The sequence below is a fragment of the Mobula hypostoma genome, chromosome 4, assembly GCF_963921235.1.
Source record: "Mobula hypostoma chromosome 4, sMobHyp1.1, whole genome shotgun sequence".
NCBI lineage: Eukaryota > Metazoa > Chordata > Chondrichthyes > Myliobatiformes > Myliobatidae > Mobula > Mobula hypostoma.
Genome location: NC_086100.1, coordinates 170882389 through 170910340, shown reverse-complemented (window position 1 = coordinate 170910340; position 27952 = coordinate 170882389). Strand labels below are relative to the sequence as shown.

The following is a 27952-nucleotide window of genomic DNA, read 5'->3' as shown; positions in this document are numbered from 1 at the left end:
AAATATGCATCTATTAAACAATGTGGCTGCTGCTCCAATCCCGCCTTTTGTAAAGAGAATTAAAACCTTTTTAAACGCACAAGGTAGGTGCCGCTCGCAGACTTAGTGAAGTGACCCGAGTGCTTGATGTACTTCCTGCCGCGTTCTTTCCAATTTCCCTTCCAGATTCGCTGACTGACAACCTCACAGCGAGAAAGGGAGGGAGGGACAAGGGAAGGCGCCTCACCTCGTCCACCGTCCGCTTGGGAAGGTGCAGGATCCCCAGCAGCAGTTTCAGCTTCACCGCCGACGAGAGGCCGTGAAAGCACACTCGGATGTTGTCCACGACGTCCTTAGTGAGCAACGAGGCGATGCTGGGAGGCGCCCAGAGCTCGTCCGCCGACCCCAGCTTGTTGTGAAGCCACAAACCTGTGTCGCTCTCCCTCATGGACGCCATCTTGAAGAAGGAGATTTGAATGGACGGGCATTACACGGGGCGACGAAAGCCTTTGCTGCAGGCCCCGCCCCCTCCCCCGGCGGCCCCGCCCACCGGCGCGCGGCGGCTCGCGGCCGGAGCGCCCGGCACGGCACGGCGGGCACGGTGGACCCGCCTGGCATTCTTACCGCCGCAACACCACACAAAGTGCTGCCGGCGTCGGGATCAGGGTTAATGTTAGTGTCAGGGTCACACATCTACGGAGGGGCATAAACAGCCGACGTTCCGGGCCCAGACCCTTCAAGCAGGAGGGTTTCGGCTCGAAGCGGTCGGCTGCCTATCCGAGCCCGCTGAGTTCTGCCAGTATTCTGCACGTTGCTGAAGATTTCCAGCGTCTACAGCATCCCTTCTGTTTAAATTTACTGGCCGCGCCTCCCTCCCCATCATGATTGACGCCGTCGTGTCCCGCCTCCCCGGGCCAATCCTCTTCGCGAATTGGCGGGGGCCCGCGTCAATCACTTGGCGGCTTTGCCTTTGAAGCCGAGTTGAAAGGGAGGACCGCGGAGCGGCTTAAAACATCGTCAAATTTTTGTTCGGTGCTTTAGGTTAGACTGTTTCAAGGAACATCGTTTGTTCTTTTGCCGCTGCCGATATTTTTACAATTGCTGCAGTAACGGTGATTTTTCTGTTCCTTCGTCCATCACAGACCGCTCGGGCATCGCCATGTTAACTGCTCGCTTCCTCGGGGTCGTCGTCCTTGTCGCCGCCGCCGCCGCCGGCTTCCTCGCAGAAGCTGATGCCGAGTCCGGCACCGTGATCCCAGCTGAAAGTAAGTCCCCCGCTTCTCTGCGCATTATGTTGTCCTGGACAGCTGAGTAACCAGCTGGCATTAAGGTGGATTCTGCAGGTAACTGGAGAAGAAAGCTACAATTGTTTTTAATTATGGGACTATTCCTTCATTATGGGGATGAGGGAGACAAGGGCTGAAGAGCTATTTGACTAATTTTCGGGACTGTTGAATTTGAATCGTTTGGTAGGAGAGATCAGACAAAATGCTGGGGGAATTCAGCAGGTATCTGCGGGGTTAAAGAGTTGTGTGAGTGGCACATTATTGGAGATGATAGTCACCATGCAATTTAGGTGCATGCATTCAAACTGAGGAAAGCAGCTAATTCTCAAGAGTGCTTACGTTCTAGAAATACACACTCAAAATGCTGGTAAAACTCAGCAGGTCAGGCAGCATCTACGGAAATGAATAACCAGTCCACAGTTTGGGCTGAGACCCTTCATCAGGACTGGAAAGGGAAGGATGCCAGGATGAAAAGATGGGGAAAAACTAGAAGGTACATTTGTCCCTTCCCACTAATCAACATCCTGGCACATATCCTGCAGGTGAAAGAAATGCTACACCTGTCCATTCACCTCCTTCCTCTCCTCCATTCAGGGCCCCATACCCTTCCAGGTGAGGCAGCACTTCACCTGCAAATCTGATGGGATTGTCTGTCGTATCCAGCGCTCCCAATGCGGTCATTGGTGAGACCTGATGTAAGTTGGTGGGTGGGGGGGGGGTACCAATTTTTCTCAAGCACCGCGCTCCATCTGCACAAGGCAGAAATTCTGGGTGGCCACTCATTTTAATTCCTAGCAACACACACACAAAATACTGGAGGAACTCAGCAGGCCAGGCAGCATCTATGGAAAAGAGTACAGTTGATGTTTCAGGCTGAGACCCTTCAGCAGGACTGGGGGAGAAAAATTGAGGATTAGGTTTAAAAGGTTGTGGAGGGTAGAGACACAAGGTGATAGGTGAAACTGGGAGGGGAGGGGTGAAGTAAAGAGATGGGAAGATGATTGCTGAAAGAGATACAGAGCTGGAGAATGGGGAGTGTAATAAAAGACAAGGCCATGGAAGAAAGAAAAGGGGGAGGAGCACCAGAGGGAGGCGATGGGTAGGCCAAGAGGTAAGGTGAGAGAGGGAAAGGGGAATGGGGAATGGTGAAGTGGGATTACTGGAAGTTCAAGAAATCGATGTTTGTGCCGTCAGGTTGGAGGCTACCCAACAGAATATAAGGTGGTGTTCCTCCAACCTGAGTGTGGATTCATCGCAACAGTAGAGGAGGCCATGAATAGACATATTGGAATGGGAAAGGGAAGTGGAATTAAAATGGGTGGCCACTGGGAGATCCTGCTTTTTCTGGCAGACAGATGTAGGTGCTTGGCGAAGCGGTCTCTCAGACTGCAACAGATCTCACCGATACACAGGAGGCCATACTGAGAGCTCCAGATGCAGTATATGACCCCAACAGTCTCATAGATGAAATGTTGCCTCACCTGGAAGGAATATTTGGGACCCTGAATGGTAGTGAGGGAGGAGGCGTAGGGGCAGGTGGAGCACTTGTTCCGCTTGCATGGATAAGTGCCAGGAGGGATATCAGTGGGGAGGGACGAATGGACAAGGGAGTCGTGTAGGGAGCAATCCTTGCGGAAAGCAGAAAGTAGAGGAGGGAAAGATGTGCTTGGCGGGATCCCATTGGAGATGGTGGAAGTCATTGAGAATTATGTGCTGGGCATGTAGGCGGCTGTGTGGTAGGTGAGGACAAGAGGAACCCTATCCCTGATGAGGTGAGGGCAGACTTGCGTGAAATAGAAGCGATGCAGTTGAGGGCAGTGTTGATGGTGGAGGAAGGGATGCCCCTTTCTTTGATAAAGGAAGACATCTCCTTCTTTCTAGAATGAAAAGTCTCATCCTGAGGGCAGATGCGGTGGAGATGGAGCAATTAAGAGAGGGGGATGGCGCTTTTACAAGTAACAGGGTGGGAAAAGGTATAGTCTGGGTAACTGAGAGTCCGTGCATTTAAAATGGACATTGGTGGATAAGCTGTCTCCAGAGATGGAGACAGTGAGATTGAGAAAGGGAAGGGAGGTGTTGAGAATGGACCAGGTAAATTTGGGGGCGGGGTGGACGTTGGAGGTAAAGTGGATGAAGTCGACAAGTTCAGCACGGGTGCAGGAAGCAGCACCAATGCAGTTGTTGATGTAGCGTTGGAAAAGTGGGCTCGGGCACCAGTGTAGGCTTGGAACATAGACGTAACACATAGCCGACAAAAAGGCAGGCGTAGCTGGGACCCATGCAAGTGCCCGTCGCTACACCTTTTGTTTGAAGGAAGTGGGAGGAGCCAAAGGAGAAATTATCAAGTGTGAGGACAAGTTCCCCTAGACAGATGAGAGTGGTGATGGAGGGAAACTGGGTGGATCTGGTGTCCAGAAAGAAATGGAGGGCTTTGAGGTCTCCCTGGTGGGGATGGAGGTGTATACGGAGTGGACTTGAAATCATTGGGAAGATCCAGAGCGCATAAAGTGTCATGGATGTAGGTAGGAAGGGTCTGAATTATGGGAGATAAAACAGAGTCGAGGTATGCAGGTATGAGTTCAGTGAGGCAGGAACAATCTGAAACAATGGGTCTACCTGCACAAGCAGGTCTGTGGATCTTGGGTAGGAGGTAGAAACGGGAGGTGCAGGCACTATGAGGTTGGTGGCAGTGGATGGGAGATCCCCAGAGTTAATAAGGTCAGTCATGGTCTGGTGTTGCTTAGTGGGGTCTTGTTTGAGGGGTGAGTAAGAGGAGGTGTCTGAGAGTTATCGCTGGGCCACAGCGAGGTACACCAGACTACTACAGCACCCCACTTATCAGCGGGTTTGATGGTGAAGTTAGGGTTAGTGCAGATGGAGTGGAGAGCAGAGCGTTCGGAAGGAGTGAGGCTGGAATTGGAGACAGCAGTGGTAAAGTCCAGACAGTTGATATCCCGTCGGCAGTTCACAAAGAAGAGATCCAGGGCAGGCAGAAGACCAGGGTGGGGTGTCCAGGAAGAGGAGGAGGGTTGAAGAAGGGAGAAGGGGTTACTGGTGTGGAGTGAAGAGTCCTAGACAAAGAAGTAGCGGAGGCTGTGGAGAAAAGCTCAGCATCATGGCAGGCACGGAACTCACTGAGGTGTGGGTGCGGGGGACAAAGGTGAGGCCCCTACTGAGGACGGAACGTTCTGCCACAGAGGGGGGAAGGTCAGAGAGAATAATGAAGACCTGGCATGGCTGAGAACTGGGATCGGTTTACTTCACCCTTTCCCCCTCCCCTCCCAATTTAACCCTTCACCTCCTGTTTCTCCCTCCCCTCCCCCCCACTTTTTACATCTACTCATCTTTTTTCCTTGAGTCCTGCTGAAGGATTTTGGCCCGAAACATCGACTGTACTCTTCTCCATAGATGCTGCCTGGCCTGCTGAGTTCCTCCAGTATTTTGTTTGTGTTGCTTGGATTTCCAGCATCTGCAGATTTTCTCTTGTTTATGATTTTAATTCCTGTTCCTGTTCTGACGTGTCAGTCCATGGCCTCCTCTTTTGCCACGGGGGAGCCATTCTCAGGGTGGAAAAGCAACACCTTTTATTCCATCTAGGTAGCCTCCAACCTGATAGCTTGAACATCAATTTCTCCTTCTGGTATTTTTTCACCGTCCCCTTTTCCTCTCTTCTATTCTTCACTCCGGCCTCTTACTACTTCTCCTCACCTGTCTATCTCCTCCTGGTCCCCCTTCTCCTCCAACCCTTTGCCTTTTACATCGATCACCTCCCAACTTCTTACTTCACCCCATCCCCTCTCTCACTCGCTTGTCTTCACCTACCACCTCCTAGCTTGTCCTCCTGGCCGCCCCCCACGTTTTTATTCAGGGATCTTCCCGCTTCCTTTCCAGTCCTGATGAAGGGTCTCAGCCTGCAACATCGACTGCTTATTCATTTCCATAGATGCTGCCTGACCTATTGAGGTCTTCCAGCATTTTATGTATGTTGCTCTGGATTTTCAGCAACTACAGAATCTCTTATGTTTTCCATTCTAGAACTGTTTCTCCATGTTGAAAAATGATGAGGGTAAATGCCCATTTTGAGAGCATGGCTGCTGCTGAGATCAAGGGAATGTGGGTGGCTTAGCTGCATAAATGGAAAGAACTGAAAATCCAAGTGCAATAATGACTGAATGGTGAGAATAGACAGTTGTTTCTGCAGTTGTAGTTGTGAATCCAGTATGGTGTAATGCCTGTATTTTTGTTGACTATGTGGAACGGTCCTCAACACCCTCCACCAAACATTGATGACCCAACAGTGCTCTTCCTGCACTTGGGCTGAACTCATCAGTTTTATCACTTTTGCCACCATGGTCTCATTCACCTGAACCACCGCTGATACTTCATTTTCCCTTTCTGGATCTCACTATCTCCATCTCAGAATGAGAATACTCTTCTATACTAGGTTTCCAAAATGTCCTTCTCCACTGCCATAGTTGATGGAGACCTCACATGCCTCCATCACCTGTACCTCTACTCTCGCCCCATACAGAACAGTAATAGAGAGTTCCCTTGGTTCTTGCCATTCACTCCACCAACGTCTCTATAAAATATATCTTCCTCCATCACTTGCAGCTCCAACGTGACCACCTGTTACATCTTCCCCTTTCCCCCCGTTATTCCAACTACCAACATGACATCAAACATTTTCAACTCTCCTTGCCCATACTAACCTCAATCTCTCAGCTCAGCCCATACCAATTTCAACTGTATCATCAAATCTGTAGCTGAGACCAGAGCCATTATAGAATAGTGGACTGACCTCTACCTTGTAAAAGTAGCAGTTCTTAGGCACCTCCTCATAACTCCCCCTTAACTGTAACTCCACCAATGATCATCAGTTCATTGCCCCCAACCCACTGCGGATCTCATCTCTGCTCCATAGCCTCCAAACCCTACAGCCTGTTTCTGTCCCTACTCAAAATTCACAAACGAGACTGCCCTTGTATGCCCATTGTTTCTGCCTGCTCTTGCCCCCCCCTCCCCCAAACATGCGTCTTCATACCTTGACTCCGTCTTGGTCCCCTTATTAGCTACATCCAGGACGCCTTGCATGTGTCCGCCATTATAACAGCTTTTGATTACTCGGCCCCACCACTTCATTTTCACCATGGATATCCAGTTGCACTCCCCATCAGGAAGTCCTTGGACCTCTCTGTTTCTTTCTTGAACAGAGATCCAACCTGTTTCCCTCTACTATCTTCTCCTCTGTCTTTTGTATCTTTTGCCTCCTTCCATTTTCTCCAAATCAGAAGTATAGCTGTATGCACAATGATGGGCCCTCACTATGCCTGTCTTTTCCACTGGGTGCTTGGAGCAGCCCATGTTGCACACCGACTCCAGTACCACTTCCCAACTCTTTCTCAGCTGCATTAACACTACCCAATGCACCCATACAGAATCATCATCACCACTTTCCATCCTGGCCTTATTCATTTGGTCCATTTATGACACCTCTGTACCTTTTTGTGATCTCTTAGGAGATAGACTATCTACTGACATTTACTACAAGCCCACTGACCCCCACAGTTACCTTGACTACACTTACTTCCCAACCTGTCTCTTGTAAAAATGCCACTCTGTTCACCCAGTTTCTCTGTCCCCCTCACAACTGTTCTCTTAACTGTGACTTTCTTCGGGACATCTGAAATGTCCCTCTTTTTTTAGATAATGCACCTTACCCCCCCCCCCACTGTGGTCAATGGAGGCCTCACTCACATGTCCTCTATTTCCTGTACTCGTGCTCTTAACCCAACTCCAGACAGAACAAGGATCGGATTCCCCTAGTTCTCGCCATTCACCCCATCACACTTAGGCATTCAGTACATCTGCCACTAGCTACAGCCTGATTCCTGTACCACATACATAGTGATCCCACCATCAGCCACAACTTCCCTTCCCAACTCCTCTTTGCTTTTCTCAGGAATCACTTTCTCAATGGTTCCCTAGTTCATTTATCACTCTCCCTCCCCAGGAACTATCCTCTGGTACTGTAGGAGATCCAACATTTCTTGTACTTCCTCAGCACCGTTCACCATGGTGAGGCAGAGATCTCCAATTTTGCTTGTGGCATTCGGTGCTTTCTATCTGGCTTCTTCTATATCAGTGAGACCAAGCCCAGACTAGGCCATTCCTTTACCAAGCAGCTGCACTTCATCCACCTTTGGCCATCTGGAGCTGCCAGTTGCTTGTGCTTTTAATTTCCTTGCCCACTTGCCCACAGAGGACTCTCAACTTCCCCTTCCTGAAGTCCACAATCAATCCTTGGATTTACTAACATTGAGTGCAAGGTTGTTATTGTGACACCACTCAACCAGCTGATCTACCACACTCCTGTACGCCTCCTCACCACCATCCGAAATTCTGCCAACAATAGTTGTGTTGTCATCAAGTTTATAGATGTTGTTTGAGCAATGCCTAGCCACACAATCGTGGGTGTGAAAACAGTAGAGCAGTGAGCTAGGTGCACATTCTGAAGGTGCACCAGTGTGCACTCTCCTCTATTCTAGTCAACTCAAATGGATAATTTGGTTCATCCTCTGCTGATACTCCTTGTGCTCCTGGTAATGGTATTCAAGATGAATTCCACCTTCCTGCCTTCATGCCCACTGCAGAAGTGTTCTTAAGTTCTGCTTTTTCTCTCCAACATTAATGCTGTTTTGCTGTGAATTCCACACTTTCCTTGCCTCCTTTAACAACTTTACTCAAGGCTGACAAGGGAAGTCAGAGCTATTGTAAAAGCAAAAGAAGGGGCATACAACAAAGCAAAAATTAGTAGGAAGATAAAGGATCGGGAAGTTTTTAAAAAACCTACAGAGAGCAACTAAAAATCATTAGAAGGGAAAAGTTGAAATATGAAAGCAAGCTAGCAAATAATATCAAAGTGGATAGTATAAGATTTTTTTCAAGTATGTTGAAAATAGAAGAGAAATGAGAGTGGATATAGGACCACTAGAAAATGAGGCAAGAGAAATAATAATGGGGGAGAAGGAGATGCTGATGAACTAAATGAGTATTTTGTGTCAGTCTTCACTGTGGAAGACACTAGCAGTATGCCTGATGTTGTAGTGTGTGAAGGAAGAGAAGTGGGTGGGTGCAGTTACTGTTACAAGAGAGAAGGTGCTCAAAAAGCTGAAAGACCTAAAGGTACATAAGTCACCCGGACCAGAGGAACTGCACCCTAGGGTTCTGAAAGAGGTACTGTTAGAGATTGTGGTGGCATTAGAAATGATCTTTCAAAAACCATTGGATCCTGGCATGGTGCCAGAGGACTGGAAATTGCAAATGTTACTCCACTCTTTAAGAAAGGAGGAAGGCAGCAGAAAGGAAATTATTGACCAGTTAGCCTGACCTCAGTAGTTCGGAAGATGTTAGAGTCAATTGTTACGGATGAGGTGATGGAGTACTTGGTGACACAGGACAAGATAGGACAAAGTCAGCATGGTTTCCTTCGGGGAAAATCCTGCCTGACGAACCTGTTGGAATTCTTTGAGGAGATTACAAGTAGGATAGATAAAGGGGATGTAGTCAATGTTGTATATCTGGACTTTCAGAAGGCCGTTGACAAGGTGCCACACAGGAGGCTGCTTACCAAGTTAAGAGCCCATGGTATTACAGGAAAGTTACTAACATGGTTAGAGCATTGGCTGATTGGTAGGCAGTGTGTGGGAATAAAGGATCCTTTTCTGGTTGGCTGCCAGTGACTACTGGTGTTCCACAGGGGTCAGTGTTGGGAACACTTCTTTTTATGCTGTATATAAATGATTTAGATGATGGAATAGATGGCTTTCTTGTCAAGTTTGCAGATGATACAAAGATTGGTGGTGGGGCAGGTAGTGTTGAGGAAATAGGTAGGATACAGAAGGCCTTAAACAGATTAGGAGAATGGGCAAGAAAGTGGTAAATGAAATACAATGTTGGAAAATGCATGGTCATGTACTTTGGTAGTAGGAATAAATGTGCGGACTATTCTCTAAATGTGGTGAAAATCCAGGAATCTGAGATGCAGAGGGACTTGGGAGTCCTTGTGCAAAACACCCTGAAGGTTAACTTGCAGGTTGAGTCGGTGGTGAGGAAGGCAAATACCATGATAGCATTCATTTCAAGAGGTCTAGAATACAAGAGCAAGGATGTGATGCTGAGGATTTATAAGGCATTGATGAGGCCTCACTTTGAGTATTGTGAACAATTTTTGGCCCCTCATCGTAGAAAAGGTGTGCTGGCATTGGAGAGGGTCCAGAGGAGGTTTACAAGGATGATTCCAGGAATGAAAGGGTTATCATACAAGGAACATTTGATGGCTCTGGGTCTGTACTCGCTACATTTCAGAAGGATGAGGGGGATCTCATTAAAACCTTTTGGATGTTGAAAGGCCTGGACTGGGTAGATGTGGAAAGGATGTTTCCCATGGTGGGAGAGTCTAGGACAAGAGGGCACAGCCTCAAGATAGAGGGGCACCCTTTCAAAACAGGGATGTGGAGGAATTTCTTTAGCCAGAGGGTGGTGAATTTGTTGCCACATGCAGCTGTGGAGGCCAGGTTTAGAGTGTATTCAAGAAAGAGATTGATAAGTTCTTGATTGGACATGGCATCAAAGCTTATGGGGAGAAGGCTGGGAACTGGGGTTGAGGAGGAGAAGAAAAATGAATCAGCCATGATTGAATGGCAGAGCAGACTCGTTGGGCCAGATGGCCTAATTCTGCTCCCATGTCTTATGGTCTTGTGATGTATTGTGTTATGAACAGTTCACAAGGGCAGAATAATACACTGTTATAGGAACATTAAGGCATTGTCTTCTTTCACTGTATGAAGCATAACATTACATGTGCTTACAATATTGACAGGAAGTTGGCATCTCACTATAATGTTCACTATAAGGATCACATCACTATAAGGATGTGATAACAGCACATTTGGAAAGCGGTGAAATGATCGGACAAAGTCAGCATGGATTTGTGAAAGGAAAATCATGTCTGACGAATCTCATAGAATTTTTTGAGGATGTAACTAGTAGAGTGGATAGGGGAGAACCAGTGGATGTGGTATATTTGGATTTTCAAAAGGCTTTTGACAAGGTCCCACACAGGAGATTAGTGTGCAAACTTAAAGCACACGGTATTGGGGGTAAGGTATTGGTGTGGGTGGAGAATTGGTTAGCAGACAGGAAGCAAAGAGTGGGAATAAACGGGACCTTTTCAGAATGGCAGGCGGTGACTAGTGGGGTACCGCAAGGCTCAGTGCTGGGACCCCAGTTGTTTACAATATATATTAATGACTTGGATGAGGGAATTAAATGCAGCATCTCCAAGTTTGCGGATGACACGAAGCTGGGTGGCAGTGTTAGCTGTGAGGAGGATGCTAAGAGGATGCAGGGTGACTTGGATAGGTTGGGTGAGTGGGCAAATTCATGGCAGATGCAATTTAATGTGGATAAATGTGAAGTTATCCACTTTGGTGGCAAAAATAGGAAAACAGATTATTGTCTGAATGGTGGCCGATTAGGAAAAGGGGAGGTGCAACGAGACCTGGGTGTCATTATATACCAGTCATTGAAAGTGGGCATGCAGGTACAGCAGGCGGTGAAAAAGGCGAATGGTATGCTGGCATTTATAGCGGGAGGATTCGAGTACAGGAGCAGGGAGGTACTACTGCAGTTGTACAAGGCCTTGGTGAGATCACACCTGGAGTATTGTGTGCAGTTTTGGTCCCCTAATCTGAGGAAAGACATCCTTGCCATAGGGGGAGTACAAAGAAGGTTCACCAGATTGATTCCTGGGATGGCAGGACTTTCATATGAAGAAAGACTGGATGAACTGGGCTTGTACTCGTTGGAATTTAGAAGATTGAGGGGGGATCTGATTGAAACGTATAAAATCCTAAAGGGATTGGACAGGCTAGATGCAGGAAGATTGTTCCCGATATTGGGGAAGTCCAGAAAGAGGGGTCACAGTTTGAGGATAAAGGGGAGGCCTTTTAGGACCGAGATTAGGAAAAACTTCTTCACACAGAGAGTGGTGAATCTGTGGAATCCTCTGCCACAGGAAACAGTTGAGGCTGGTTCATTGGCTATATTTAAGAGGGAGTTAGATATGGCCCTTGTGGCTACGGGGATCAGGGGGTATGGAGGGAAGGCTGGGGCGGGGTTCTGAGTTCCGGGAATCAGCCATGATCATAATAAATGGCGGTGCAGGCTCGAAGGGCCGTATGGCCTACTCCTGCACCTATTTTCTATGTTTCTATGTTTTATCCTAAACATTCCAACAGTGAAACATTTGAGACATTGCAATGCAGGGACTAGTCCCTCAATATACTGTGACAGAAGTGTCTTGCCTTTGGGGAAAGACCACAGAATGCAAAATGTTGGAGGATTCAAAATAAAAGACCCATAAACTAACCCATAAGTTCAATTTGTACTTGATTCCTTTACAAGTGTTGACACTGACAATTATAATTTCAAATACTAGGATCATTGTCCTTGGTTAGTGGAATCTATAAAACAGTCAGGGATGAAGTATTGTACTCTGATTTGAAATATTATTAAAAATGTCCGGTGCCAAAGTATCTGTGATGATTGTAGCTGTTAGATTGTTTGCTAGCTGTTTCAACCATGAGAGCAATGTTCATGGTAAATTAAAGCTCGCTTACTTTAAAGGTTTTGATGTTTCTTTCACAGGTCGTCCCTGTGTTGATTGTCATGCTTTTGAATTCATGCAGAGAGCACTGCAGGACTTGAAAAGAACTGCAAATAACTTGAATACAAGGGTAAATATGCATTACTTGCCATTAGCAACTTAATAAAAAAAAATCAAAATGTAGCACATTAAAACAGACTTTAGTGATTACATAATAAGAATCAAAAGCTCTCTCTGCATTACTCGGGGGAGGGGAGTTGTGTTCCTAAAACAAACATGTAACACAATATCCACGATGCAAAGCCACAGCATCTGCATAGATTTTTTAAAGTGCCTATTTGCTTCCCACATTAATGAGGACAAATTTTATTATGTAATACAGGGTGCCTCCTGTACAGAGAACATGCAGCATAGAAACAAATTATTTCATCTTGCCTGGTATATGTGAAATTTCCTTTCCAAGAATTTGCTCCCATCCACCCTCCTTCATCTCTTCTCTGTCAGCTTTCCTCAATAGTTGTATCTATACTGTTTGCTCTACAGTGCTTGTTTTGAGTGTTCCTTTTCATTTTTTTTTTGGTTGATTATTGCTAAATGAAGCCTCTGGTTTTGCTCCTTTCCACGGAAACCTCCCGCATCTTCTATACCAAGTACATTTATAGTGTCTTTCACTAGCTTTCCCTTTTCAAGAGATACAGTCTACTATTCATCCCTTGTGATAGATATGACCTCCCAGTTCTGGTAATATGTTCATATATTAGTTTTTCCCCATCTCCAAAATCTTTTTCCTATTTATGTTGTGGCAATCAGGACTGCATTCAGATATGGTCTATTTGCATTTTTATTTGACCCTATTTGCATTTGACCCTTTTGTCACCTTACCAGAGTTTAATACCTTAAACTTGCATTAAAAATTAGCTTTGTCAATTATTTGTCCCATAAAAAAAATTTATTAAGGTCTTATATTTTATAGCTGTTTTCACTTTTGCACTTACTGGAACTTGTGTTTCAAGATGGTTGACCTTGGTCCCTGGAATCCTACAGCACAAAATTGAGTCTTTTGTTCTACCGTACCCATGCCAACAGTTGAAGTTGTCTATACCCACACACGTGTCTGAAGGTCGTAGGTTCAAGTTGCAGCCAAGGCAGCGTATTGTGTCTTTGAGCAAGGCACTTAACCACACACTGCTCCAGTCCACCCAGCTGAAAATGGGTACCAGCAATTGCTGCTAGGGGTTAACCTTGTGATAGAATCCCCTATCCAGGGGGGAGTCTCGTACTGTCAGTCGCTTCACACCACAGAAACTGGCATAAGCACCAGCCTGATGGGCCACAAGGCTCGGGATAGAATACCCACACACACTTTGTCCATAGCCTTCCTCAAATCAGCTGAAACGTACTTCTAAACGATACTGGGATTAAGGGGGATAATGGACGTCAGGATGGTAGAATCAGCTGTGATCTTATGTAAAGTTGGAGCAGTTGTGAGGTGCCTACTGCCATTTCTATTTATAGACCTCTAATGTGTTCAGATTCAGCAGAATGAGATGTACGTTTGAGAAACTCATCACACTCCTGATTTCTGACTTGTAAACTGGGATGATAGGTTTTTATATTTTGCATTCCCAGATGCAGGAAGAACGTGCTAGCAGAGGTGATTTGAGGAGTGGAGAATTAGTCGGGGTGTGACTGCCTTGCCTTGATTTTTATTTGGAACAGAGGATATTTGAGATATATTAAATTACGAAAGAATTGGAGGAGTAAAAGAACCACTATTTCCCTTGGAGATCAGTAACCAGGCAGCATAGATTTAACTGTTTTAGTCAAACTGCCTGGATACTCACTTGAGTCACAACAGTGGTCCAAGAGCTGGAAAAGGGGATGAATCTAAATTCCATCGCAGGTAGCTGGGGTTGTACAGAGGGCTCATGACATGTTGGGCATTGAGCACAGGATTTGGGATGTTATGCTGAAGTTGTACAAGACATTGGTGAGGCTGAATTTGAAGTATTGTGTGGAGTTCTGATCATCTACCCACAGGGCAGATATCAATGAATTTGGAAAAAGTGCAGAAAAATAATTACAAGGATATTGCTGGGACTTCAGGGCCTGAGTTATAGGGAAAGGTTGAATAGGCTTGGACTATTCACTGGTACACAGGAGAATGAGGGGGATCTTACTGAGGTTACAAAATTATAACGGGTATAGATAAGAGTGAATGGTTGCAGGTTTTTTCCCCTCAGTTTAGATGAGATGAGAACGTGAGGTCATAGGTTTAAGGTGAAAGGTGAAATATTTAAGGGGAAATCCAAGCTGCCCCCAGATGTGGTAAATGTAAGTTCAGGTGTAATATTTAAGAGAAGCTTGGATAGATACATGGGTGAGAGAGGTATGAGTGGCTATGGTCTGGGTGTAGGTAGATGGGGCTAGTCAGAAGACCAGGCTGGCATGGGCTGATGGGCCTGTTTCTGTGTTGTGTGCTTTACAGCTCTATGGATATGATTGGCTGAATGCCTTCCTGTGTTGGAAACACTTGAGAGTCTGTTGGTACAGTGTGAGAATTTAAATTCCCTTTGAATATTTATGACTTACAATTTTTGATACTTAAATCTATAGATTAACATTTGTACAGAGAGAAAACAGCAGAGGATATAATTCAAGATTATGAGAACCAGTCAAGCTGTAACAAGGTTATTTTAAAGGGGTGATAACATTTCCAGTGATAATATGCAAAAAAAAATCTAAAATTAAAAAAAAATGCTGAAAATGCTCAGGACAGACTAACATTTTCGGCTGAAGACCCTTCATATTTTCAGTATTTTCTATTTTAATTGTAAATAGAACATTTATAGTTTGATTAAACTGTCTACTACATAACCATATATTAGATTAAGGGTAACGATGTCATTTTTATATTTACAGACCGATGATCTGCTCCTGAGAGTTGAAAAGCGGGCTTTATGTGATTGCTTGCCTTCAAACCTATAGACTGATAAATAAGAGTCTGACCCTATGGTCGGAAAAGTCCAATGATTCACGATTCACACAAACAAGTGAACTGTTTGATGAGAATGTGTTTGAAGGTCGCTTTAGCTGGGGTATGTGAAGCTTAACACCACTACAAGTAGTTAATATATTGTGAGCCTTTTCAAAAGGACTGAATATTTAGTTGGTGAAGCTGTTGTTCTTTGGAATTCTCCTTTGCCCTGTTTTCACAAAGTTCCAAAGGGCCTCCTTTTTATTTAACCATTCCATCTCATGGATGTTTCCATTGTATTCTTCCCTCCCTTCTCACTCCTCCAAACCGGATTCCTTTCACACCTATGTCTAGTTCACCTTTCCCTATCAAATAGAGAAATTTCTAATGTGAAGAGTCAGTCGTATCTTGTATTAACAACTTGTAAAGTTCTTTGCAGGTAATTTGTTTGCACTTTTATTTATATTGTACTTAATTAGTAAGCATGAAATATGTAATGTGAGTTCACTCTTTCTGGCGATTAAGGAGGAAAATGGAGTTGAGGCAGGAGGGTGGTATGATGGAAGAGCATGCTGTGGTGAGGGGGTAGGTAGAGGAGGGAATGCATATTGCTGACTTTTCCTGTTATGTTGATAGAACACTACAGTAATATTCCATTTGGTGAGTAAAATGTTCTTTGCAAGTTTTAAATATTTAGCTGTGGTAATGTGTTGTATGAGATTGACAAGTAGTTTTATTAACTTGTATTGATCTGAAAATATTACTTAACTGTAAAAAAAATGCATGGTACAGTTGCCATTGTAACTTTTCCAGAGTAAAATTCCATTCAACAGGAAACTTTTGATTTTAAACATTTTATTGCTTGTGTACACTTGTGCTTCAGTTCCATTTCATATCTCTCCCCCCCCCCCGCCCACCCTTTAATGTTACTGTGAGCATCAGGCAGGAACTGTGAATGAAACACTTCCATTTCACCATCTTCCATTTAGTGCAGGTTTTTTTAGAACAACAACAAAATGAGTAGTTTCCCTCTCCCGTGTGCCTGCCTCCTGCAGTTTTCTGACCGAGGTATCCTGTCCTGTGGTAGATTTTTTAGTCTTTGAGGTGATAGGAAACCAGTAAAAGCTGAGCCTTGGGTTGTCACTTCTAACATCTTTACCAGTCTTTTCTTCTGTTTTCTACAACTTGTGGGAATAAGCTGTTAGTAGAAACATAGAAAATAGGTGCAGGAGTAGGCCATTCGGCCCTTCGAGCCTGCACCGCCATTTATTATGATCATGGCTGATCATCCAACTCAGAACCCTGCCCCAGCCTTCCCTCCATACCCCCTGATCCCCATAGCCACAAGGGCCATATCTAACTCCCTCTTAAATATAGCCAATGAACCGGCCTCAACTGTTTCCTGTGGCAGAGAATTCCACAGATTCAACACTCTCTGTGTGAAGAAGTTTTTCCTAATCTCGGTCCTAAAAGGCTTCCCCTTTATCCTCAAACTGTGACCCCTCGTTCTGGACTTCCCCAACATCGGGAACAATCTTCCTGCATCTAGCCTGTCCAATCCCTTTAGGATTTTATACGTTTCAATCAGATCCCCCCTCAATCTTCTAAATTCCAACGAGTACAAGCCCAGTTCATCCAATCTTTCTTCATATGAAAGTCCTGCCATCCCAGGAATCAATCTGGTGAACCTTCTTTGTAGTCCCTCTATGGCAAGGATGTCTTTCCTCAGATTAGGGGACCAAAACTGCACACAATACTCCATGTGTGGTCTCACCAAGGCCTTGTACAACTGCAGTAGTACCTCCCTGCTCCTGTACTCGAATCCCCTCGCTATAAATGCCAGCATACCATTCGCCTTTTTCACCGCCTGCTGTACCTGCATGCCCACTTTCAATGACTGGTGTAGAATGACACCCACGTCTCGTTGCACCTCCCCTTTCCCTAATCGGCCACCATTCAGATAATAATCTGTTTTCCTATTTTTGCCACCAAAGTGGATAACTTCACATTTATCCACATTAAATTGCATCTGCCATGAATTTGCCCACTCACCCAACCTATCCAAGTCACTCTGCATCCTCTTAGCATCCTCCTCACAGCTAACACTGCCAAGTTTGAAATGGACAGTATATTTATGTAAAGGTTTTCCATGTGTGGTTGCTAATTTGCTTTCCAAATTTGGAAAATGTAAGAAATCTTTAAAATTCCAACTATCATTGGTTTTAAAAAAAAGATTCAAAAGGTAGAGGTAGACTGGGCCAGAATACACAGCTAATAAAATTAATAGTTTTATTAAGAAAATTGCATTGCAGTGATGATATTTAAAATGCTGTCATGTCAAAAGCTGCAAGATTGTTCATAATTTATCTTACATGGTGTTACAAATAAGTTTTTCATTCTAGCCATGCATCTATGTATTTGTACATTTAACATTAAACTCAACTTTGACTTGCACTGAAATGAGAAAATAATCATATTCATTTAAACTTTGGCTCCAGTCTTATTATTAAATTGATATGATCACTTTTCTGGATCGTTTTCCTTCAAAGTAATCTGCCTGATGCTTTACTGAGGGGAGAAAAAGATGAATAGCGCCTTGAGGAAGGTCTAAAATGTTGAAAATGACGGGGGGGTGGGGAAGCGGGGGAGTACCGCTTTGGAGCAGATTTATTGGGGTAGTGCTGCTGTGCGTCTTGTCCAAGGATCCTAACCAACTTGTTCATAGGGAATGAAGGCTTGAATTTTAACTGACAGCTGCATCCCTGTGAGAAACTGTAACAATGAATTGGCATCATGTTGTCCTTCAGTAAAATAATATCTGATTAGTTTTTAGCTGAGCCTCTTTAAGTCCTGTTGGTTTACTTGCTGCAGATTCTGCAAGTGGATATTGAAATGTTATACAGTCTGACTTTCAGGGTAGGGTGGGAAACAAGGTTGTGAAGTCTAAGGGAGGCATAAACTTTCCTTTGGTATAGAAGAAAATCTGTGCTCTTCGTAGAATCAAAAGACAGACATTTTCTAGAAATCATTGTGTGTGTGTGTGTGTGTGTAAGTTGGGATATTTCAGGTGCGAGACGAAAATATTAAACTTGCTGACAGTAATCAAAAATGTAGATGAGATGCTTGCTCTAGTAGGTCAAGTCACTGAATATGAGAGATGCACAAACATTTCTTGGAGCACACGAGTATTGTACACCGCAATACAGGAAGAAAGTGGTAGCACACGAGTATTGTACACCGCAATACAGGAAGAAAGTGGTAGCAATAGAAAGGACACAGAAGAGGTTCACCAGGTTGATGCCTGGAATGGAGGGTTTAGTTACATGGAAGAACTTAGCAGGTCAAGCTGCAGCTATAGCAAGAGTATTAACTTATGCTGCGGGTCAGGACCCTACTTCAGGACTGGAAAGGAAGAGATTGAAGGTACAGAGAAGGATAAGGGAATTGGTGACGAGAACATTGGTAGACCTTGGTCCATGTCTTGCATCCAACCAGCCACTACCATTTTTGCCAACTCTACACTTTGCTTCACTGACATGTCTGTCCACAGCCTTCTCCAATGCTACAGAGGCAAAATGCAAACTGGAAGAACATCTCGCGTTCCACAGGAAGCTTACATCCCAATACTGTAGTACAAAGAGAATTTTCCAATTTGAGTTAATTTACACCCGTTGTTCTTGTCCCCGACACACTGACGTGCCAATATAGTTTTCTTCCTCTTCTGTTCACCTTTTCTATCTTCTCCACTTCTTGTACGCCCCTAGTCCCCTTCTCGTGTAGTTCCATCAGCCTCTACTGCTACATACCAGCCATCACTCCTCTTCCCTCCAAGTCCTGTTGCAGAAACTCAACCCAAAAAGCCCACTTACATATTTTCCCTCCACAGTTGCTGCTTAACCTGCTGAGTGATCTGAATCAAAATTTTAAGCCCTTCCCCTATCGCCATTCATGAGATAGTCTGTTCTCCAGGATTCTGATAGGATCCTCAATCATTCAAAATTGATTAAGTGTTTGGAAATGTGTTCTGCATGTTCAAAATCATTTAAAGAAACACTTGGATTAAAATGATGAAATAATGGATAACAGCTTTACCAGAATAACCTATTCAAGCTTGCCAGCACCATTCAGGTCTCCCCCCTCCCCCCCAAAAAAAACCCTTTCACACATTCAATTGTTTACCATCAGTAAATTAACGAAGAGTGTGTGTATGTGTGGCTGTCAGAGATGACTGAGTTGATTCAATGAAATATGTACACAATGTTTCTAATTTGACAAAATGTTTAATGGAAGCAGTACATTTTAAATCTCATTAAATGGTAGACCTTTCCTTTAATAGAAAGGGTGATAGTTAGTTACCTTTGTTTTTCATCTTTCCAGTTAAACCTGGGAAAGATGCAATCGACTGCCAGTTAGGAACTGCCCATTTTAAATTATTTCAAGAACACAGTTGAAGTATATGCATTTTTTCTACACAAATAATATTAAATGAATTTAAAAACAATTTTGAAGCATTATCCAGTATCCACATCAAGCATAAATTATTTGGTGTAAAGACTACAATTGATTTTCCACAAAAAAAAAACACCCATGTCTTTATCGTAAAACTCAAGCCTCAAAATAAATAATGTTTAGCTAGCAAGTAACAACACAACATTGAAACAAAAGAATGATCATTTCAGTGTGAGTTATTAATATTCAGCAGTACCTATGGTGCTTTATCCTCACGTCTTTAGACTAAACTCTACCTGAGATGGCCAACCCACTAATGCTAATGCTGCTGCTTTTCCTTTTTTCTTCTAAGGGCGTGGATCTTGTACAGTATTCAAGTGTTAATTGATACCATACCTGCTACAACAGTCTGCTGATGAGCTTTGACACAAAATGTTAACTCTATTTCTTTTCCCACTGATTATTTCCAGCATTTTGTGTTTTTATTCTAATCATCAGTAACTTGTTTACAAAAATATTACAAACAAATTTGCACAACTGTATTTACCATAGTTTTTGACTTCCAGTTACTCCTTATAAGATGCTGCTTAGAAATAGATTTTATAGTTTTCAAAAGCCTGCTGTTATACAAGTTAAAGTAGGCCCCATTTATCTAAATCCCTGACTAGAGCTGTTGAATATAAAGTGAATCCACTCTGCAAATACTCAAAGGCTCTGCCTCTGTGCTTTGAATAGAATTCATTTTTATTTAAAATGGACTGAATAATGAGAACTGAATGGAAAAGTGAATGGAGGGAGTCTCACAGAGGGAGCATCACAGGGAGGTAATGACAGATCTTTTTAACTAGTCGCTGGGTCATGTACTACAAGAAAATAAAACACAGAAGTTGATCCAAGGATTGAACTGGCCTTAAAAAAATGATAGCAGCCCTTCAAATCAAATACATTATTAATAAAAAAACAAATTAGATTAGACAAATTAAGCTCAGGGTACAAAAAATATTGTTAAAACTTCATTTGGCTTGTAAATGTATCGGACTTACAAATTATAGAGACAGGTAAATGAATGGTCCCTTTTGTCTGATCTTGCTCACTTAAATTGATAGTTTACCAGCATGCTGGTGCAGAGGCAAAATGGAAATAAGGCACCACCTTGAATGAGACAAGGGACATAGCTAAAAGACTTTAAAAAAAAATCACCTAAAGCAGAAGACGGGTCTATGACTTTCTCTAATATTCTCAAAGTACTCATTTTTCTTTAGCAAATATTTACTTCCTTTTATAAAGTAGGACTCCCTCCCATGCTTCATTGCAGATAGTCAAAATTATGAAGGCAAAGTGGGTTAATTTTACATTTTGTTCACACCGTTAAATGGAGTTTATCAAACATAACAAATACATATTACAAGGATTTTTACCCAATCTTCCAAATAAAATTCATTAACACCTATGTTATTTTGAGTTCAACCACCTTCCCTCCACCCAAACTGTGCAGCCTCTATCTCAACAATTGCTATTGATGCATATGGAGGGCTCCATTAAGAAACCAATGTTATTTTTGGTTGGAAAATGTACTTCCATTTTAATATCTACCTATCTACACATTTCAAATGTTCAAATAGATTGTGCATAATGAGCATTTAGGTAACAACTCAGTTCATGATTTGATTGAAGAAGAGCCTTCACCTTATTTTTCTTCAACAGCTTTGTGTAGGTTTATAGGTTGAGGCTAATAATTTATTTCAGCATCCCAGGATAACAAGTACTATTTATCCTTGTTTAACCCTTACCATCTCTCCACCCTTGATCCATCAGCACTAGTGTAGAGATCCAATTGTTTCCCCATATAGAATTTCCCTGTTACTTGGAATTAACCAGCAGAGCCATAAAAAACACATGCCATTGTAGAATTAGTCTTTTAGTTTAACATGGGGTGCAGGGAGGAAGGGCTAACAATGGATTCACAATTCCTTCCTAATTGATATTGCAACTCAAAATATTTGGTATTACTGGCAAATTGTTGTGATGTAGAAATATATATGTGTACGTATAAATTCTGGCAGCAGGGGCTGTATTCTGTGGTAGTACAACAAATCGCCATCTTCAAATGATCTTGCATCTCTTGGTGGCCAGTATGTTGATGTTCCAACACCACAGAGCACCTGTTGGCATTTGTGCTGTTGTAATCTGTGGACACAAGCGGTGAGCACTGAAAACATTAACTGATATGTTCCATCAGTCACTAAAGTGTTTTATATAGACAACTTATATGTAAAAAATTCGATCCAATATTTGCCTGTTTGGCTTGGTTCTAATTTTAAATTATCCGTCGCATGCTACTGTTTCAAATATACCAAATGCAAGTCACATGACACAGTGCAGTCAAATAATACAGTAAACAAAGCAGACCTTTACAGATACAGGCTGTAATATATTCAATTCATGTGTTAACATCTTTGAATCATCAGAAGGTATAGATTAACGTCTCAGATCTCCCTAGAAATGCTGAAAGAATCCAAGACTGTACAGTATAAGCCTAGGGATCCTGGTTCTGAAGCAGTCAGCTGCTTGATAGAAAACTGGAATTCTGGTGTACAAAACTTTTGTCTTCACTCCAGCCAAAGCGCATGACCATATACTTCCCTCCACTATATTCCATCTGCCACATATTTGCCCATTATCCCAAAATGTTTAGGTCTTGCAAACTCCCTGCTTCCTCAAATTACCTGCCTCTCCACCTATCTTCGTATCATCTGCAAACTTAGCCACAAAGCCATCAATTCTGTCATCCAAGTCAATGACATAATATGAAAAGAACTGCTAGTCACAGGCTGCAACCAGAAAAGGTCCCCTTTATTCTCACTCTTTGCCTCCTGTCAGTTGGCCAAACTTCTATCCAAGCTGGTATCTTTCCTGTAATATCTTATTAAGCAGCCTCATGTGCAGCACCTTGTCAAAGGCCACCTGAAAATCCAAGATAATAACATCCACTGACTCTCCTTTATCTATCTTGCCTGTTATTTCCTCAAAAAATTCCATCAGAAAGAAGGAAACCACGCTGACTTTGGTCTATTTTATCACACGTCTCAAAATACCCCAAAACTTCATCCTTAATAATGGACTCCAACATCTTCCCAGCCACTGAGGTCAGGCTAGCTGGTCTATATTTCTTGAAGAGTGGAGTGACACTTGCAAATTTCCATTCCTCCAGAACCATTCCAGAATCTGGTGATTCTTGAAAGATCATTACTAATACCTCCTCAATCTCTTCAGCCACCTCTTTCAGAATCGTGGGGTGCACACCTTCTGATCCAGGTGACTTAGCAACCTTCAGACCTTTCAGTTTCCCAAGCACCTTCTCCTTAGTAACAACAACCACACTCACTTTTGTTCCAACACTCTCAAATTTCTGGCACACTGCTGGTATATTCCATAGTGAAGACCATGCAAAATACTTATTAAGTTTGCCTGCTATTTCTTTGTCCCCCATTACTACCTTTTCAGCAGTCCAATTTTTTCCAGTGGTCCAATATCCACTCCCACCTCTCTTTTACTCTTTATATATCTGAAAAAAATATTTGGTCTCCTTTTATATATTATTGGCTCTTCATATTTCATTTTTTCTCTCTTTATGGCTTTTTTAGTTGCCTTCTGATGGTTTTTAAAAGCTTCCTCATCCTCTAACTTTCCACTAATTTTTGCTATATTAAATGCCTTTTCTTTTGCTTTTATGTTGTTTCTAACTTCCCCTGTCAGCCAAAGTTGGATCATCTTCAATTTAGAATATTTCTTCATCTTGGGGACCCATTCATCTTGTGCCTACTAAACTCCTCGCAGAAACTCCAGCCTTTGCTGCTCTGCTGTCATCCCTGCTAGAGTACTCCTCCAATCAACCTTGACCAGCTCCTCTCTCGTGCCTCCGTAATTTTTGGAATTCCCTTTACTCCATGGTAATATTGATACGTCTGACTTTAGCTTCTCCCTCTCTAACTGCAGGGTGAATTCCATCACTAACTCCTCAGTAATCAAATCTGGTTCATTGCACAACACCTGAACTGCCCTTTCCCTAGTGGGCTTAACCACAAGCTCCTCTAAAAAGGCACCTTGTAGGCTCCTTCCCTTGTGATCCAGGACAAACCTGATTTTTCCAAATCTACCTGCAGCTTGAAAGCTCTCATGACTATTGTAACATTGTCCTTTTTACATGCCTTTTCTATCTCCCATTGTAATTTGTATCCCACAGCTTGGCTACTATTCGAAGGCCTGTATATAACTCCCAACAGGGTCTTATTACCTTTGCAATTTCTAAACTCCATCCATAAGCATTCTACATCTTCCGATCCTAGGTCACTTCTTTCTAAAGATTTGATTTCATTTCTTGCAATCTGGGGCACTCCACCTACCTGTCCTTGTGATACAATGTGTATCCTTGGATGTTAAGCTCCCATCTTTCAGCCACAACTCAGAGATGCCCACAATGTCACACCTGCCAACCTCTAACTATGCTACAAGTTCATCCACCTTATTCCGTGTACTGCATGCAGTCAAATACAGCAGCTTCAGTCCTGTATTCACCACCCTTTTGACTTGGCCACCACATTACATTTCAACTCATCCCACTGACTGCAATTTTTTCCTGTCATCTGCTTGTCCTTCAGTCTCATTGCACACTGCATCTACTTGTGCTGGGCAGCTCCCACCGAAATCCTATGTCTCCAGTTCCCATTCCCCACCAGATTAGTTTAAACTCTCCCAATGTTGGGAGGGTTAGTGCGATTGTTTTACAGTGCCAGGAATCAACAATTGGGGTTTGATTCCCACCGTTGTTTGTGAGGAGTTTCTACGTTCTCTCAATGATCGCGTGGGTTTGCTCCAGGCTCCACTGGCTTCCTCCCACATTTCAAAGATGTATCGTTAGGGTTAGCGAGTTGCGGGCACAACATGCTGGTGCTAATTGCCCAGCACAACCTTCGCTGATTTGAACTGACGCAAACCACACAGTTCACTGTCTGTCTCGATGCACACGTCACAAATAAAGCTGATCTTTAAACAAAGGTGGATGAGAGCTTGTCTGTATTATGATGATTTAAAACACCTCATGATCTTTTGGAAACAAGAGTGATAGAGAGAAGGATGTTAAAGGGGAGCTTCACTTTCAACACAATGAATTCACACAACATTCTGTAGTGCACAGACAATTTGCCACGTCTGCCGTGCCGGGTGATAAACTGAATAGTGGAAAATCTGTTTACAAAGAGAACCTCCCCAACCCCCTGCTTGCAGGTGTATAATAAAGGAGGAAGGCAGGCAAGTTAGTTAAATGCAGAACTAGTAGTGCAATGTATTTGCTGCACAGGAGCCCAACATGGTGCCACACTCCAATCAAGACTTCACCCATGCCTCTACAGGAGGGAGACTGAAAATCTTCCTTAGCTGTGCCGTAACAACCACCTCTTACTCAAGGTCAGCAAGACCAAGGAGCTTATTATTGACTTAAGGCGAATGAGACTGGAGGTCCGTGACCTAGTCCTCACTGGAGGATCAGAGATGGAGAAGGTCAGCAACTTTAAATTCCTTGGTGTTACCATTTCGGAGGATCTATCCTGGGCCCAGCACGCAAGTGCAATTACTAAGAAAGCACGACAGCACCTCTGCTTCCTTAGGAGATTTGGCATGACTCTAAAACCTCAACAAACTTCTATAGGTGTGCAGTGAAGAATATATTGACTGGCTGCATCACAGCCTGGTATGGAAACACCAATGCCCATAAATGGAAAATCCTACAAAAATAGTGGATACGGTCTATCATGGGTAAAGCCCTCCCCACCACAGAGCACATCTACTCAAAACACAGTCGCAAAAAAGTAGCATCCATCATCGGGGACCTCCAACACCCAGGTCAGGCCCTCTTCTTGCTGCTGTCATCAGAAAGAAGATACAGGAGCTACAGGACCTACACCAGCAGGTTCAGGGACAGTTATTACCCCTCAACCATCAGGCTCTTGAACCAAAAGGGAAAACTTCACTCAACTTCACTTGCCCATCATTGAACTCACTTTCAAGGACTCTTTATCTCACCTTATCAATATTTATTGCTTATGTATTATTATTATTATTTTTTAAAATATTTGCACAGTTTCTTTTCCTCTCCATTCTAGTAGAATGCCCAAGTTGGGTGGTCTTTCATTGATTCTGTTATGGTTATAATCCTATAGATTTATTGAGTATGCCCACAAGAAAATAAATCTTAGGGATGTATATGGTGACATATACTGTATGTACTTTGATAATAAACCTACTCTGACCTTGTATTCCCTTTCACTTCTTCCCCTTGTGTACCATCTAAATTTCTAAATTTATAACCAACCAAACATGTGGTAGTGAGTTCCACAATTTAACCACATACTAGTAAAGAGCTTCCTTTTTTATTCCATCCCAGATTCACTAGCAATCATTGTATTTTTTTTTACTCCCTACATTGTACTTGTGCATCCAACTAAAGCACCTTCACAATTTGAATTCCCTCTTGGATCATCGTTCACTCGTGAAATTGGAGTGCCCCAGCCTGGTCGGTGTTTCCTCACAAGTATTGTGTGTGTGGCACTACAATCGTGTTAAGTGGGACTGACTCAGAATGGTGGTTCAAAGCCAAGTACCTCTGAGGCAATATACACCACCACAATCTGACACCTCACGTCTCTCACTCCACCACTGTAATCAACTGAGATCAACTCCAGTTTAGAGACGAGAGAAGGATGAGAGGCGACAGGCAGAAGTGCACTAATACTGAACAGTAAAAAGTCGCCCCGACAGCAGGTACGTGGCAGAACCTGGGGAGGTGATAAATTACTGGGAGTATTAGAGATTAGACTGCCGTCAACCAGCACAGAGTAAAATGGCCTCATTCCATTTCCTGAGGAAGTTTGGAAATATTGAGCCATATGATGTATTACCAAATAACAGCCACAGAGAATGAATTCTGCCAGCAAAGTTGGGGATTTGTGAGGGGTGAGGTACGGGGAATGAGAGGAAAGGATACCAGGTAGTACTTACACTGTTAATGGTATCGAATGAAACTATAACCCTCTTCTGCAACAGTGGCATATTGCGGTTCAGCTACATTAAAAGAGTAAACAAAGAAAGAAAGTCATTGACAATGTTGTTTGGCCTTGGGGGTTAATATTTGACAACATGCAAGGATTAGCAGCAAACACAAGCAGACACAGGCAGTGGCAGTTTGAGAGATCAAGTGATCAAGCAATCTGTCCACAGGAATAAGATACAAAAAATATCCAGAAGGAATGGTTTGACTCTTATGTACCACACACTGAGTGTTGTGCATTATATTTTTCCAAAATAATTCTTTACAATCCTTACTTTGATCTCAATGTTCATAGGTGCTTCGTGGCCATCAGATGGAAACGTATGTTTGTGTTTTTATCACTACTTTTCAAAGAGTTAGAGGGAAAATTAAATTTATATTAATTAAGAAACTACAGAACTAAAAACAGAAAAAAACATTTCAGATCATCAGTGAAATATCAACTGTTCTTTTACCACAGATGCTGCCAGTCCGAACAGTTTAAAATATTTCCATTTTTATTTCTGTAAGTTAAATAAAGTCAATTCTAATTGCTTTCTAAATCATTAAGACCGTGCTCCCAATGTGAAGGAGGTGCACATTCAAACAGTGAAATCAAAACCAGAATTTTAAAAAATTACTTTGCACAATTGCTAGCATGATCCAAACAGACAGTATGGAATCTGCTCATCTCACTGTGGACTTCTGTGGTTCAAACTGCATTTCCTCAGCATCTAATATGGCACTATGGTTTTAAACTAATATGGCAGGGGGATGGGAACCCACACAGAAGAGGGAAGTGATGCAGAGACCAAAGCTAGAGTTAGTGAAGAAAAAAAGAGTAGAGTGCGTCAAAGTAAAAAGCAAAAATCGCATAGGTCACTAGATTCTAAGATGACAATGAGTATAAGGGCATTTTATCTAAATGCCCGTAGTATTAGAAACAAGGTTAGTGAACTTGTGGCACAGATCAGTACCAAGGCATATGATTTAGTGGCCATTACAGAAACCAGGTTGCAAGGTGGAGATGACTGGGAATTAAATATCCAAGGGTATCAGGTAATACGGAAAGATAGGTAGGAAGGCAAAGGAGGTGGGGTGGTGCTCTTAATTAAGGATGAGATCAGGGTGATTGTGAGAGACGATATAAGATCTACGGAGCAGAATGTTGAGTCCATCTGGGTAGAGATTAAGAATAGTAAAGGGAAAGAAATCACTGGTGGGAGTTGTCAATAGACCACCTAATAAAAATATTGCAGTGGCAGAGGCGATTAACCAAGAAATAACTGAGGCTTGTAAGAACGGAACGACAGTTGTCATGGGGGATTTAACTTCCACGTAGATTGGGTGAATCAGGTTGGTCAAGGAGGTCTTGAGGAGGACTTCATAGAATGCATCCGTGATGGCTTTCTTGAGCAGCATGTTAGTGAACCTACAGGGGAAAATGCTATCTTAGATCTAGTCCTGTGCAATGAGACAGATAAGATTCACAATCTTGTAGTCAGGGATCC

General features: G+C 43.1%; 3 protein-coding genes across 5 annotated transcripts in view; 1 reads left to right on the top strand and 2 right to left on the bottom strand.

Moving 5' to 3' along the window:
• nelfa (negative elongation factor complex member A) overlaps positions 1-650 on the bottom strand; it is a 49538-nt gene extending 48888 nt beyond the window's left edge. For both annotated transcript variants that reach the window (XM_063046995.1, XM_063046996.1), the window contains exon 1: positions 227-650. In XM_063046995.1, the coding sequence (XP_062903065.1) occupies positions 227-436 (210 nt within the window). In that variant the 5' untranslated portion in view covers positions 437-650. The remainder of the gene's footprint in view (positions 1-226) is intronic.
• nicol1 (NELL2 interacting cell ontogeny regulator 1) lies at positions 216-17500 on the top strand. The gene is made up of 4 exons (XM_063046998.1): positions 216-335; positions 1122-1244; positions 11976-12064; positions 14857-17500. The coding sequence occupies exons 2-4, from the start codon at positions 1139-1141 to the stop codon at positions 14920-14922; spliced, it is 261 nt and encodes an 86-aa protein (XP_062903068.1). The 5' UTR covers positions 216-335; positions 1122-1138; the 3' UTR covers positions 14923-17500.
• Positions 17501-19459: 1959 nt separating this feature from the next.
• pstpip2 (proline-serine-threonine phosphatase interacting protein 2) overlaps positions 19460-27952 on the bottom strand; it is a 143139-nt gene continuing 134646 nt past the window's right edge. For both annotated transcript variants that reach the window (XM_063046994.1, XM_063046993.1), the window contains 2 exons: positions 26414-26476; positions 19460-21547 (listed from right to left, as the gene is read on the bottom strand). In XM_063046994.1, the coding sequence (XP_062903064.1) occupies positions 26418-26476 (59 nt within the window). In that variant the 3' untranslated portion in view covers positions 19460-21547; positions 26414-26417. The remainder of the gene's footprint in view (positions 21548-26413; positions 26477-27952) is intronic.